The following is a 16,109-nucleotide window of genomic DNA, read 5'->3' as shown; positions in this document are numbered from 1 at the left end:
ATTTATAGCCAATAGGCAGAGAGTAGAGAGAAAATACTCAGAGGAACTTGGATAGGTCTCAAGGGTCAAGGAAGAGGAACTTGATTAAGTATCAAAGATGGGAGAAAGAGAAGCTTAATTGGTTATCAAGGCTAAGGGCAATCTATAATAATAAAAGCAAATATGCTAATTAGACCAGAAATCCTTCTGAACAACCTTCTAGACAAAGCCAGGGCTGTGAGGGAAGCCCAGGTCCCGGGTGCTAGAGGGAAGCCGGTGCTGGCAGCTGGGGGAAGGAAGGCCTACTCTTGCATGAATTTCATACATCAGGCCTCTAGTTCTCAATAAGAGGGTTTAGCAGGATTCTTTGCTAAAACTGGAATTCTTCCTAAGCTAAGGACAAGATCTAGTGAAGAGGGCTCTGAGGAGCTTGATCTTGTCATCCAACATTCATGCAATAAAGGCACAAATCTCAATTCTACAGCTTAACAAATTTTCGCATATGTATGAAAATTCAGACCAAGATATAAAATACTTAATACATCCACAAAGTCCCCCTCATTCCCCTTCCCCACCATTTCCTTCTTCAAAGTAACTACTAGTCTGACCTCTATCACTAGGAATTAATTTTCCTTGTTCTTGAACTTCATATATTTGAACGCACTCAGTATATGATGAGAGGTAAAAAAAAAAAAAAAAAAAAAAAGATATGGGTGGCCAATTTAAGGAGTGTGAGCATAAGCCTAAAGATACTTAAATTCAAGTTACTTAAACACTGACCTATGAGGAAGATTTCTTCCCATCATTTGTGATCATTGCTTAAGCTAAGCAGGGCTGGGAGGTCAGGGGTTTAAAAAGTGTATTGTCAGGGTCAGATTTACATTGCAGATTCCTGGTGACTCTTAAAGGGGGAAAGAATAGAGATGGGCAAACCCGGACTTCCGCAGTCCAGGTGAATTCGTACAGTATATGCACCGTATATGTCTCGGTATTTATCTCTTCTATTTCTTCTTGTGTCAAGGTTAGCTAAGTTGTGTTTTACAAGAAATTTATCTATTATATCTATCTAAGTTAAACTTCCTTTTGACAATATTGATGCCACCAACATTGACTCCTGATTGTCTCCCTTTTATTTCAACATTTCTCCACACTCTTGAGCACTAACCTATTTCATTCAAGCAGAATATAACACCAATTAAAACATGGGCAATTGAAAAAATAGAGGGAACATGTCTGCATAATGTGGAAGTTGTGGTGGGTCTTCCAGTTTTTTCCTGGGCACAGAGATATGGAACAAGGCGAGTAGAATCATAGCTTTAAGAAAAACTTTTTCAAATTTTGCAGCTTCGCAAGAAAGATCCCTTTCCAGTTCTGTTTTACTAGCACGACAATTTTAGACAAGTGCCTGCACACAGGGCTTGCTCTCCAGAAAGAAGGGTCCCATCTGTTCACAATTCTCACATGTGACGGGCGGCAGTTCCTCCAACATCCAAGAGAACAGCAGCCCCAGTGGTTCAGAAACCCCCTTCCTATTTGTAATGTCTCACCTCCACAAAACTTCTGTTTTTACATTACCTTTTTGTATCCTGAGGCAGCTTCCAGACCCAATGGCTGCTCCGTCATCCATGTCACCTTCTGAAGTGCCAGTGGTTATTTTTGCCAGTGCTCTGGTTTAGAAGTTGCAAAGCTTTCAAGTCTTTTGCTCCAAACCTGTGCTCTCATAGCCCTGTTACTTTTTGCACATGATTTCGTAGAATGCAAGTTTTTTGTCAGTAACGCACATGCCATGTTATTACTAGAAACAGCTATAAGTTTTGCAAAAGAGCCAGAAACAAAGATTTTGGAGCCCAGAGAACCAATGCAACAGGGGAGTGTGCTCTGGAAGAAGTGGCAAATGACCAAGAGCTTAAAGGATCTGACCAAAACGGTAATGGGTGAGATCGGAGGGAAAGAGGAGCCTGAGCTGCTGCGGAAGGAAAACTGGAGTGAGTATCACTCTCGTGGGTAAGATAAGTACATGTTTTGAAAGAAAAATCCCGGGACATATACTAACTTCAAAAAAATGTGACGTTGTGCCACAGAAAAATTTGTATGTTAGATGCACAGGTCTTCACTTGGCTTATCGGAGTTGACAATCTGCTTAAGAATCTGATTGCTTCAACACTTATCCTAAAGCTAAAAGTAGGCAAATATTTTTTAAAAGTAGCAGTTCTAAAGTGTGTAGTTATACCTGAAAGTAACATTGTACTAATCACAAACACATTGTCACCAAACACAGATCCTTTTTATTTTCTCTACAGGAAGCTACAGAATAGATTTTCTTCTTTTCCTTTCATAACAAATTTTAAATATTTCGTTTCTAAAAGGTTGGAAGAAAGCAGTTAAAAAAAAGAAAGAAAGAAAGCAGTTTTCAGTGGCACGCAAGTCACACTGACTTGGTTCATTTTTGTGTGGCATGGATTTGCATTTATTTACTAAAATGAACCTAAGTCCTTCATGGATGGTGTTACTGAGAGAGATGTCTGCACATTCCTGGCTTCTGGGGGGCGGGAGGGCGGAGGGGGATAGAGGACCAGTGAGGACTTTCCCTAAGCAACTCTCAGACTTTCTATTGTTAAGAGGCTTCCTGTCTTATCTGATTGATACGTCTGGAGACAATAAATTGGGGTGCCCATGGGGGCCCAAGTTCCCTGCTCCTTCCTGAATTGGAAGCACTACTTATGAGTGAGGGGGGCTGCCTGCTGGCCACCTCCAGGGTTCTGTGATCTTGGCCCATTTGCCTTCCTGAGGCTACACCCTCCAGTTACAACCATATCAGTAGTAAAATCTCACTCTTTTGTTCTCTACATGTTAAGAACCCAGGCAAGAGAGGAGAATGTTCTAGAAGGAAGCATCCTCAGAAATGCCAGCAATGGTTCTCTTTTCAAAATTACTGAACCAGTCTGAGAATTTTAAAATTAAAAACTTTAGGACTAAAACATGTCTTTAAATGATTTCCACTGTAAAGAAGAAAATTCAAAGGCTCTTTTATCACACTTTAAAAAGAGATACTAATAGTTTTGAACCCGTATTTTGAAAGCAAGCACTCATTTACTAGGTAGTGCGCATGGTAGTGGCACTAGGACATTATCTATCACTTCACATTAATATTCAGTTGACAGAGTGCTTTGGCATATTTATCTCAGCTGAGCCTCTGTGAACTAGATAAAACATATGGTATCTTTGCCTTGGAAGCTAAGGAGAGGAAGCTGGTCGAGTTTGGATAGAATCAGCACTCAAACCCTAATTCTTTTGATTCCATAAACTTTTCCCCCACACTTAGTTAATTTAAAGATATATAAAATGAAAATAGAATTAAATTCCCATATCAAATGGTTTATTTATATGCTAATGAGGTGCTCTTCCAGTTGACAAAATGGAATGTAACCAGAGCTGCCTGGATAACAGTGTCCTCTGCCATCAGAGTGCAGACTTTACTTTTAATCCCAAATCCCAGACAAGGCTTCTGTGTCAGTTCTCCTGCTGCTCATTTCTTCACACTTTTGGCCACCAGTCTTCAGTTTGCACAACTGTAAAAGATTGTACTTTGTGGTGAGGAGGAGGGGTCAGCAAACAGGGAAGAAGAGTAAGCAGGAAGGGAGGACCACAATAGCCTGTCCTCAAGCAAAAATTGCTTTAAAACATTCTTAAATACTTGGTGTTATAATTTTAATTTAATATAAGATGGGAAGTTTATTTACACACCACCAAGAAAAACTATGTCGTTGTGTGGTTGCAATACATCCTAACCCTCTGAAACATTGTCACGTGCCCAGATACTGTGGTTGTAGAAGGAATCCTGCTAGAGATCATGGATCTGATTGTCAGCTGTTATCTGGAACTTGCTATGTTACTCCTACCTCTGCTGTTTGTGCATCACAAATTGGCCCTCATCCCTGGAAAAGCATTGCCCATAAGATATTATATGAACTGCGTACAGCATGGCCAGGGGTGAGCCTGAGGAGGGGTGGTGAAGGATTAAATAAAACAGACAAGAGAATACAGTTGGGGCCAGGTGAATCACTGTGCCTGGATGAGGACACAGTGACAGCCTGTAAGTCGAAGCTTTATTTTATAGTCAGATCACACAAAGGAAAACAAGGGTAAGATGTTTGCAATGTTCTTGTGAGTTTCAAATCCGCTTCTTTCCTGTTGTTGCCATTCTCTGAACTCTATCAAGCTTTGTTTTGGCAACACTTGCTGCACACCCCCCCACCACCACCAACACACATCCCTAGGACTGCAGGGTCGGACTATAAGGTCAAGCTTACAACCATAGCCTTTTGGCTATAATTGTGCTGGGAGGGCTTTGCCCTCCAAGCTGGGACTTGTATATGGCTTTGCCACAAGTCAGTCCAAGGCTTGAACCTGTCCGAATGCTGTAGCCACTCTCCACAATTATAGACGCTGTGAGAGCTTCACATGGTGTGGCCTCAACCTTCCCCATCAATATTTGTGACTCCCTAAAGCGACCTTATTCTTGCTACTTTCTATTTTCAATTAGTAGGTAACTTAGAACAACTTGCTTCATAATGAGAGAGGTCATGTAAACAATATCATTATGGAATTCACTCCTAAGCAGTCTTCTACACCAAGCCATGGTCAAGGCCATTACTTTCAACTTCCCTTTTATTTCTGAGGGCGTCTGAAAAGTGCCTCTTCCAGTGGTTGGCCATGATCACTGTCTCTATTCTAAAATCTTTTCTTCAGGCCACACAATCGGTCAAACCATTCTTTGCCATGACTTTTAGATACTAATTCTCAAACTACCTGTCATGAAAGTTGTCGCCTAGTCTTTTGCAAGCTAAAACTTTGTAAAATACGATAATATGACTCAGTGATGACCAATTGCTGTAAAAACATTCTTAGGCATACTGTCACTTTCAGATGGAGGATGGTATACACACACACACACACACACACACACACACACACACACACACAAACTTTGAGCTGCACTGTTCAGAGGTTTAAGACTGTCATACTACACTCATACTTTGCTCTGATACAACAGAGTTTTGTAGATTAACATGAAGATTTCTCTGCCCATTTTCTACCCTCTGTGTTTAAATATATATTATTTGGCTGGATGTAAAATATCACAAACATCTAATTAATCAGAAAATATTTTCTTTCCAGCCAAAGTCAGCAGTTGGTATCCTAGAGAAATAATTCAAGTTAGAAATGCCAAAAATACACCCAACATTAATATGGTAGATATGTGATAAGAAAAGAAAATGTACTTTAGAAACCTAAGATCCCAAAATAACTATGATGAAAAAAGAAAAGTTAGTGCTACTGGTTTTTAAAAGACTCATATAATAAAATTTTAATACTTTAGGAATCTTTTATTTAATGTTATAAAATGAAAAACATGATTGAATTTATGTTTTAATAATGGAGTAGAGTTGGGATTTGTATTATTATGTTTTATTTTCTCATGTGTACATGACTATATATTTTTTTGGGGAAAAACTAAAAAATTTATTTGGATGTTATTTTTTATATTTTTAAAGGTTTACATTAGATTATACATATTTTGAATGAAAGATCGCTTTCACAAGTTATTAAAAGTTGAATGCTTTTTGGAGACTATTATAACCACATGTTAAAAAGCAAGGTTAAATAGTCAGTGTCGAGGGGTGAGACTTCTTAAATGGTGAATACTTGACATGCCCTCTTCTCAAAAAGCAGTGATAAGGAAAAAAATGTCCAAAAAAACATTTCAAAACTCTGAAGGCATACAACAAAGTAAAAAATATTTATTAAAAATAAGAACAACAAATAAATTTTCTTAATTGAATTAGTTTTCTTTTGCTGCTGTAACAACCACAAACTTAATGACTCAAAACAACACAAACTAATTTCTTATAGTTCTATGGGGAAGAAATTCTAAAATTTAGGTGTTGGCAGGGCTTCCTTTTTCCTGGAGGCTCTAGGGGAGGATCTGGGTCCTTTTGGGGATTGTGATGCTAGTCAAGGCAAGCAACTAATCAGTCAAAAATTGGACAGGGAGATCTGGATAATAAAATTACGGTAGTGATTTCAACCTAAGGTGAAGAACAAGGCAAGATGACCACTCTAACCATCTATATTCAATACTTTAAAGGAAGTTCTAGCCATCTCAATAAGAATAAATAAATAAAACACATCCATATTGGGAAGAAAGAAGTAAAACTGTATTCTCAGACAAATTGATCCTGTATATTGAAAATCCTAAGGGATCAGAGAAAAAGAACCAAGAATATCATTTACAACTAATAAGTGAGTTTAGTGAGGTCACATGATAAAGATTAATATACAAAATATGCTTTTATTTCTACATATTATCAATGAGCAATCAAAATTAAATTTAGACAGTTTCTATCACAATAGCATCACTAATGAATATATGGAAATAAATTTTAAAGAAATGAAACATTTGCATACTGAAAGTTATAAAACATCGCTGAAAAGAAATTTCAAAGATCTAAATAAAAAGAGAGGTAGTCCATGCTTTGAATTAGAAGATTCAATATAGTAATATAGTATATTTATACTTAATTCTCTCCAAATTGATCTATAAATTTAGTGCTTTCCCTATTAAAATCCTAGTATAGGTTTTACACAATTTGATAAGCTGACCTCCAAATTTATATCTATAATAATAAAAGCATAATATGCTAATTAGACTGGATGTCCTTCCGATATCCTTCCCCAGGGGCCGAGGCAGAGGCAGCTGCCGCAGTGGCAGGGGCTGAAGCCCTTGCACGAATTTCATGCATCAGGCCTCTAGTGGAAATATAAAAGGCTCAGAATGACCAAACTAATTCTGATAAAGAACCAAGGAGGAGGATTATGACTTTGTGATTTCAGAATTTATTATGAAGCCAACAATAATCAAAACAATATGACTGTCAGTTTATTGAAAAGTTATAAATCATTTTACCATTTCTACTTACATGAAATGTCCAAGAAAGGCAAATCTATAGAGACACAGAGTAGATTAATGGTTGGCTGGGACTTGTGGAGGACATGGGGAATGACTGTAAAAGGGCATGAGATTTAGTTGGGTAATAGAAATGGTTTAAAAGTGGATTTTGGTGCTGGTTGCACAACTCTGTAAATTTACCAAAAAGTATTGAATTATACTTTTTAAATGGGCAAAATTTATAGTGTATAAATTATACTTTAGTAATTTTTTTTAAAAAAGAAACTAAATGGTCTAGAAAGATGGAATATTATTCTGCCATAAAAAAAATAAAATCTTGCCTTTTGCAACAACATAGATGGACCTAGAGGGTATTATCCTAAGTGAAATAAGCCAGACAGAAAAAGATAAATACCATATGATTTCACTAATATGTGGAATATAAAAAAAAACAAGTGAATAAGCAAAGCAAAACAGAAATAGACTATAGATACCAGAGAACAAACTGATGGTTAGCAGAGGAGAGTGGGGTGGGGGAATGGGCAAAAAAGTGATGGGGATTAGAAGGTACAAACTTCCAGTTATAAAATAAGTCTCAGGAATATATTGTAGAGCATAGAGTCAATAATACTGTAATAACTATGTATGGTGTCAGATGGGTACCAGACTTATTGTGGTGATAACTTCATTATATAAAAGCCTAAACAACCGTCCGACCGTTCGACTGTTTGACTGGTAGCTATGACGTACACTGACCACCAGGGGGAAGATGCTCAATACACAGGCATGGACACATGAAACAGACTGATGAATCTCAGAGGGAAAGCGGGAGGGGGGAGGGTGGGGAGAGATTAACCAAAGATCTTATATGCATACTAGACGCCCAGCACACAATATCACGTGAGACCCAGACCCACTGCACCGGCAGGACCCAGACTGACTCCCACCACGCTGGGCAGGATGCGGGACCTAGAGTCAAGTCCCCACCCACCTGCACGTGCCTCGCCGCACACGCAGCCTCCTGGTGACCAGTCTTTGGTCATTCCGTGTTATGGTGTCATGGCCACAGGCCTTTTATTAGTATAGACTAGAGGCCCAATGCACAGATTGTGCACTGGTGGGGTCCCTTGGCCTGGCCTGTGGGGATCAGGCCGAATCTATATACTGGGCTTCTAGTATATAATATCTACACTAATAAAAGAGAAATATGCAAATTGACCGTACCTCCACAATGCCCACCAGCCAATCAGGAATGGATATGCAAATTAACCCAACAAAGCTTGGTGGGTTAATTTGCATACCAGGCACAGAGTGAAGACTGAAGGCTCTGGTCCAGATGAAGACTGAAGACTAAAGCCTGAAGATTGAAGACGACTGAAGACTGAAGAGGCTTGGTTTCTCCTCTGCGGCCAGAGCAGAGAAGCCTCGAGGCTTGGCTTCTCCGCTGCGGACAGAGCAAAGGCCTGGGTTCCGGGTGCTGGAGGAAAACCAGTGCTGGCAGCCAGAGGAAGGCCTCTAGTATATATATATATATATATATATATATGTCTGCATATATATAATCACTATGTTGTATACTTGAAACTAATAATATAATATTGTATGTCAACTATAATTTAAAAATAAATATATTTTTATAAAATGGTCTGGAAAGGCTGATGGTAGGTTAGTATCCTAGATTCTGAAATTTTTCTTAACTCTGTTTTTATGAGTTTATATTGGCCTATAGAGTAAAAAGCTCCTATTAATTTTATATTCACTGTTTATCTATTATATGTTGCCTACTCCACTTGGACTAAAAGTTTTCTGAAGATAGAATACTGTGTCTTAAACATTTTTATGTTCCACCCATGCATGCTTAGTATAGCTTTCACATATAAACCAAGTTCTTTAAATGTTGGGCTATTTAATTTGTTTATAATGTAATTTCATAACTTAAATGACTTCTTTTTGTTCCCACCTTCATTTAACCATAATTAGAGTAACATTTTGTTATGTTTCTTATAGGTTATATTCATTAACTGTAAGTATAGTAACATCAGTGGAAGATAAATATAAAACATAATTATATTTTAAGACATATTAAAACACATTAAAATCATTAAATAAGGCAAGTCCAATCAATGGTTGTTTTCTTAACAGAAAATATTATCTTTCATTAAAATGAAATCTAACACTCATTTAGTTAGTCATTGTTGATTTTTTTTTTTTTGAAGTTTAAGACTTTTATTTTTTAACAGAGATGACTACCCGATCTCAATCATTTTTGGAAATGTCTCCACGACTTATTCAAAAGGCGCTAGAAGATCTAGATATAAATCAATATGTACGGTAAGTTTTAGTAAACATGATTAATGTAGACATCCGTGTTTGTAGAATTTTGGATACACTGCTAACAGACAGCTGTAAGTGAAATTTGAAATTAAATGCTTAATATATTTTCAGTGTATTTAAATTTTTAGAAGTACATGAATTTCAGTGTTTTCTGTAAGACTTAATGTGCAGCTTGATTAACGTGAGTTGAGCTACAGAAAATTATCACCATACCTACTGCCATTATTTAGTTAGATTCAGCTTTCTTAAGAACTACACAATAGGATTAATAAGGAGCTAGTTACTCAAGCATATTTGTATGTTTGGAAACATTTTCAAAATTATTTAGCTGCTTAAATTAAAAAAGAGGACCTGAAAAATAGGCTCATATTTTTAAACACCAATTCCACAAACATCTTATCAAATGGTGTATTTAATTATACTGATATTTTCCTAAAGTAATTTTCTAAAATATCGATGATTCAATGGATGGAACATAGTCCATCTAAAAATAATAGTTTATTCTTTCTATTCCTAATATTTGATTTTATTCAGACAATCATACTGTTATGATATTAAATTATTTGAGTTCTAAGATAAAATTCATTTTAGAGTTCCCAAATGATTTAAGTCCTTTTATTTTTTTATTTTAATTTTATTTTTTTCCATCTCCATTTATTGCCTCTCTTTCAATGTTTCTTATATGAAGGAAAACAAACACTGAGCCTTTGCTGCAAACAGATGACCTGAATCAGCAGCAGGCAATGCAAAAGGCTGAGGAGGTTCACCAGTTCCGACAGTATAGGGCCAGGATCCTTAGCATTCGAGACATTGACCAAGAAGAACGGGCTAAACTGCAGGATAAAGGCCTGGAGATGTATGCAGAAATGTGGGTGAGTCTAAAAATGCATAGATCACAGTCGACACATTCTTTTGCATTGTGTAAAATGTGTCAGAGTCACATAGTGCCTGGGAACAAAGAAGTCTTGAAAACATTTAGTTCTCAACTTCTCAGAAAAGATGGCAAATTGATTATACACACTAATTTCAATTATTCCCTAAAATCCCTCTACAATGCCGTATTGGGAATCAGTCCACAAAGTGAGAAGAATGGGAGAGAAGACAACAAAATGTTTGTGAAGTTGGAAAACAGCTGATGAAGATTGCCTTAACAGACTTGAGGCAGCCAAAACTTAAGCTGGCAGTAGAAAAGAAATATGATCAGTATTGTATTTTTCATCAGATAGGAGGAAAATGTATCAATCCTCAAGGGGTTTCTGACACATATTAAACGTAATTTACACTAAACCCTTAAGATGGCTCTTTCCATATTATTTTTAATGTCACTGCTATTATCCTGTACTTGTGCAAATCGTTTAGCAAAACCAATTTTATTTTAGTAGATACAGTATTTTTCTCTCACCTTGTAAAACTATCAAACATTTTTTGAAGAATTTAGCAATGAAGACAAAACATTTCTAGAAGCTTTTCTTATAGCCAGCATCGGTTCGTTAATCATTCTTTCATTATATCATCTTGAAACAATAGACAACACATTGCACCATAACTGTGGCCATGCTATCAGAAATGCAAATGAAGTTAGGAATCACTGCCTTATTTACAGCCATTTTGTAATCCATTTCTAGAATGTTACCCGGAACTGACATTAAGTGTTCATGTCTACAGTTTTGAAAATCATTCTCCTTTTCTAAAATATTTATTTTAATGTTTCTAGTTTCCACAATTCATTCACTCAACAAATATTTCTGGGCAGTTTTGTACCAGGGACTCTCCTAAGCATAAACAAAAGAGATAAACCCCTTGCTGCCCTGTGGAGTTCAAATTCTAGTGAGGAAATAGATGCTTAAATATAAACACGATACATAAGTACATTGTATACTCTGATGGAAAGGGATCAGTGTTGAGAAAAACAAAAAAAGTAGACTAGAATCAGAGCACAGTGGTTGCATTTGGTGTGTTCGAGGAAGCACAGTGGGAGCCTGTGCCGCAGGAGCAGTGAACAGAGGGAAGTGACTGGAGAAGAGGTCAGAGACAAAATGGGGACATGGGGCTGGGGAAGGTCATTGTGTAGGACTGCAAAGGCCACCATAAAAACTTTAGCTTTTATCCTAAGGGAAATACGGAGCCATGACAGGATTCCAAAGAGCAGAGGAGTAACATGATCTGACTTCAGTTTTAAAGGGATTGCTCTGAATATTGTGTGGAAAACAAGTAGAGAAGGGGGCACATGCAAAAAACGACAGATCTGTGAGGAGACCATTTCATTGAGCATGTGAGAGGTAACCATGGTTCACACCAAGGTGGTAGGGTGGAGAGGGTAGTGAGAAGCAGTTGAATTATAGATGTATTTTCAAGGTAGAATCAATGGGATTTTCTGTTGGATTGTTGGTGCATTACAAGAGAAAGAGGAGTCCAGAAATGCTCTTAATTTTTTTGCCTAAACAACTGAAAGGGTTGAGTTGCTATAAGATCTGATGGTTTGGGAGAAAAGATAAGGACTTCAATTTGGGGCATTTTTTTTTTAATATACCTATTGTATCAAAGCAGATAATTTAATTTACCTAATAGACAGTCATGTGAAAATTGTATTGAAGTTACATGTGTTGATTCTGGAATTTGGGAGGGAGATATGGGCTAGAGATTTTTAAAAAAGGACCCATCAGTGTATACATGAAATTTAAAGCCATAGGGTTAGATGAATGAGATTGCGAGGGGACGAGGCCTAAGATCTGAGATATGACCACTTCCACATTAAAAGATAAGTTACTGCATGCATTTTCTGTTTAAAACTTAATGGGATTTGGTTCAGTGGGGACCACTTGGTTGCTTAGAGCTGTGGTGTGAATAATGTTCTTCTTCCAGCCCTGATCTTAGAACAGAACAGAGTAGCTCAGTACTTGGGATACTTCCAACACTGGAGGCTGACTATTGAATCCCAGTGATAAACATTTAACATTATTTACTTTTTGTATTATGAAAATAGTCAATAACAAAACATTTAGAAATTACAGAAAAAATGAAAAAGAAGATAAATTAAGCATCAGTTATAATAGCTGACATTTGGGTATGTATCTTTCTAGTCTTTTAAAAATGTGCAAATCCATTTCTTATATAACTGAAGTCAAACTATAAATATAGTTTAGTATCCTTTTTTTAAAACTTAACATCATATTAAGAGTATTTTCTAAGTCATTGAAATTGTTTGGAAACATGATTTTAAGAGCTGTTTCTATATCTCCATTAAAATGTTTCATTTATATTATATAAGTAATTCAGAAAAAAAAGATGAAGGAGAAAAAGAGAAATAAGCAGAGGCGACTGATAAGGAACAGATAGTGAAGTGAAAGGAATGTTAAGAGGGTGTGATGTCAAAGAAACTAAGTGAGGTCCCTTGATTCAGGAGGAGAGAGTATGGTTAAGTAAGAATAGGACCAAGAAATTATCTTGGATTTAGCTACATATAGGTCATTGGTGTCTTTGATGAATACTGTACAGTTTTTTCGAAGTGGTAAGAATGAAAGCCAAACTGACACTAACAAAGATAACCAATGGATTAGGTGATATTATTTGTTAGTAAACTCAGATATATGAGTTTACTATATGATGTTATTTTGTCAGGACTAGACTGTGTGTGGGGAACTAGTACTTTATTGAGCACAGTTACTGTGAGAGACACATGAGAACTGCACATTTGATATAGATTATATTTGAACGCATTTAAAGCAGATAGCTGCTTTGTCAAAATGTCTGCCTATTTAATTCTTAACTTTTTATTTTCCTCCTATTGAAGCTTTTATTTACTATTCTATTAAAATCTCATGTACCCTTTGTTACTATTTCATGTTGTATGTATTGATAAACATTTGAGACCATTACTTAATTGTCATCTTTCTTTAATAATTTCCCCCATGAATCTACTGGCATAAAGAAAGGATCAAGGTCTTGCATTGTTGTGCTTGTTTGTTTGTTTGTTTGTTTGTTTTCTGGGACCATAAGCCTTTTAGCAGTGGGTCTTATTTGACTGAGTTTTTCTTTTGAAATAGGACACCTTAGATGATGCCCGTCAAAAGATCTTCACTATTCGGGAAGAGTATAGAAACAAGATGCTGGAGGCTGAGCGCCTGAGGTTGGAGGCTCTGGCTGCAGAGGAAGCAGCCATGCGGGCAGAGACAGCAAAGAAGATCTCCTCAGTCCATGAGAAAGACAAGAAAAAGAAAGGAAAGAAAAAGTAACCAGGGGATACACAACACCACCTTTCTTCTGAAAAAGGAAAACCTATTTTTCATTATCTATAACTTTTCCTGTTGACAAAAAATAAAATAAAATAGAAAGTTAAAAATTAAACGTTTTCCTACCTTAGAAATAGTTTTTTAATGTTAATGTTAATTAACATTAAATTTAATTTTAATGTTAATTTGTTAGTTTTTTCTCAGGAAGGTTTATTTGAAGTCATTGGGAGTTTAATTTTTCTAATTTCAATAACAATGCCTCAAATAGATAGAATGTGATAAAATGTATGTCTCACTCTGAATAGCTCTAGTTTTAGCGAATACTAAAACAAGATCATTAATGAGCAAACAGAATTGCCTTTGAAAAATTCAACGATGAGAGAAACGGCTATTGTTCTTAGAGAAAATTTCATCTCTAACTTTAAAGGCTTTACAATATTTAAAAAAATATGTTTCAGACTTGTGCTTTTATTTTTTAAGCTGAATGTCAATTAACCTCCCACACTGGGCAAGAGCTATTGTGGCTTAAACTCATCCAAAGTGTTAGAACTATGAATCGTAACAGTGGTATTCTCATGGTAACCCAGGCATTAGAGAATGTGATCACAAACATGTCTCTTGTCATGTGTACCCACATCGTATTTTATGTAAGACAGAGAACATGTTCTTGTACGGTTGTTTTAGAAAAATATGAGTAGACAACTGAGGCACATAGAAGGAAACTGGCTTTCCCAAAGGTATTTCACTGTGATAGATGATTTTCACTTTCTGCATTTATTTACATTTTTATTTTTAAAAATTAATTCTTTATACATACATCTAATTTTGTTTAAAAATGCACACACATGCATGTTTTCCTCTATTACTTTGTCTATACTTTCCTTCACAACCCTATGATCCTCCAGCCCTCTAAAGTAATACATGATAACCTACTATGAATGTTTCCATATATTTCACTTATTTCATATAATCATATATCAATATTTTACATAATATTATCATTTGTTTTATAAAATGTCACTTTATTATACATGCTGTATTGGTTCTTGATTTTTTTCTTACCAAACAATACAAAATCTGAGTCAAACATAACTTACTCTTTTTAAATGCTGTGTAATATTCGATGGTACAAATACATCACAACTTATTCAGCTAATTCTCTATTGGTGGATATTTGCCATATAGGCTATCTACTTAAAAATGTGTGTGTCTTTGTGTATGTGTGTGTGTCAGCATATTAAAGTATTGACACTGGTATTAAATATCTCTTCAAGTCAGATAAAATTCAACTGCAAAAATATATTATTCTTATAATGAAATGATATACAGATATCCCTAGTTTCTGAAAGTTTAGGTTATTTCCATTTCAATTTATGAGAGAAAGAGAGAGAGAATAGAATATTGATTGGCCATGAAAATAAAAGAAATCTTGCTATTTGTAAAAACATGGATCTGGAAGACTTTATGCCAGACACAGTAAGACAAATACTACCTGATCTTACTTACATGGAGAATCTGAAACAGTAAAAAAGAGACTAATTTATAGGTGGTTTGTAGTTGTGACTCACATATTTAGAATGAGGTGATACATTTTCCAAAATGGTAAACAACCCCTGGTAAATTTTCAAAGATAACAATGTTTAGTCCGCCTTTATTGTACATAACGGTTGCATTTCTGAAATATTCAGTGAACTTTAAAACTGCAAAAATACCTTGGTTTTATATATCTTAAAGAGTTAGTTTCTTGGATCATTAAATTGCTTTGAAACCACATGAATAATGGTCCATTCAAATCATATAACAAGTAAGATAATTCTTTGTTGCATGTGACTCTTTCAAAAATTAGGGGATGTCTAACTTTCTTGACCTTCATCCTCTAAATAGCAGTAGTTCTCCCATTATTGGGACAACCCAAAATGCCCACCCATATTTCCTAACTATACTTGAGAGGTTTCATTCTCCCCACCGAGATCATCCCCACGTAAAAGAATAGTAAAGATTGCTGAGAAGCTAAACATTGCAATGTCTGTTGATCTCAGTTAATAAATAACTGCTTAGAATACATAGCCATAAATACCCTCCATTGTGTTGACTGAGTTAACAAGGTATATCTGTGATGGGCAGTAAATGGTCTACCATTCCGTTTCTTTCTCCTTAGTCTCCTATCATCTTCCTCTTTGCATCCACTCCGCACCAGCCAGATACTTCAAGGTCAGCCCCTTCGTCCCCAGGGCTCCTGTAAGGGCAGAGGAAACAGTTTTCCTCCTCTGCAGTCTCAGGCCTGCTTCTGAGTCGATAGTAATAATCCCCCGGGTTCGAGTGTGGTGATAATGAAACATCATTATAAGGGAAATTTAACTCCTCGGTGCCTCCAACTCCTCCCCTGGAGAAAGGATTGTGGCTGTCCCTCTTGTAAAATCAGAGGGTCCACTAAGTGGTTTTTGAAATGGGACAAAGGGAAGTCTTCAGTTAAATGAATCAGAAATTTGCTGACAACTTCAACAAAGTTTAAACTGGCTTCTAGGAATCAAGTTTTTTTTTAAAAATAACAGTAAACAAACAAGCAGAAACAAAGACTTCTAATCTCAAGCCCCCCTGTTATATATAGACTATTTATA

The 16,109-nt window shown here is 36.2% G+C and overlaps 1 protein-coding gene across 4 annotated transcripts in view; it reads left to right on the top strand.

Moving 5' to 3' along the window:
• Nucleotides 1-13,580, top strand: part of ADGB (androglobin) — a 133,595-nt gene extending 120,015 nt beyond the window's left edge. For 3 of the 4 annotated variants that reach the window (XM_054722541.1, XM_054722540.1, XM_054722539.1), the window contains 4 exons: nt 1,779-1,964; nt 9,169-9,259; nt 9,951-10,134; nt 13,306-13,580. In XM_054722541.1, the coding sequence (XP_054578516.1) occupies nt 1,779-1,964; nt 9,169-9,259; nt 9,951-10,134; nt 13,306-13,494 (650 nt within the window). In that variant the 3' untranslated portion in view covers nt 13,495-13,580. The remainder of the gene's footprint in view (nt 1-1,778; nt 1,965-9,168; nt 9,260-9,950; nt 10,135-13,305) is intronic. The other variant, XM_054722542.1, reaches the window with a different exon arrangement.
• Nucleotides 13,581-16,109: the final 2,529 nt, after the last annotated feature.

The sequence above is a fragment of the Eptesicus fuscus genome, chromosome 10, assembly GCF_027574615.1.
Source record: "Eptesicus fuscus isolate TK198812 chromosome 10, DD_ASM_mEF_20220401, whole genome shotgun sequence".
In the NCBI taxonomy this organism is placed as follows: Eukaryota; Metazoa; Chordata; class Mammalia; order Chiroptera; family Vespertilionidae; genus Eptesicus; species Eptesicus fuscus.
This window is presented reverse-complemented; position numbering and strand designations above follow the sequence as displayed.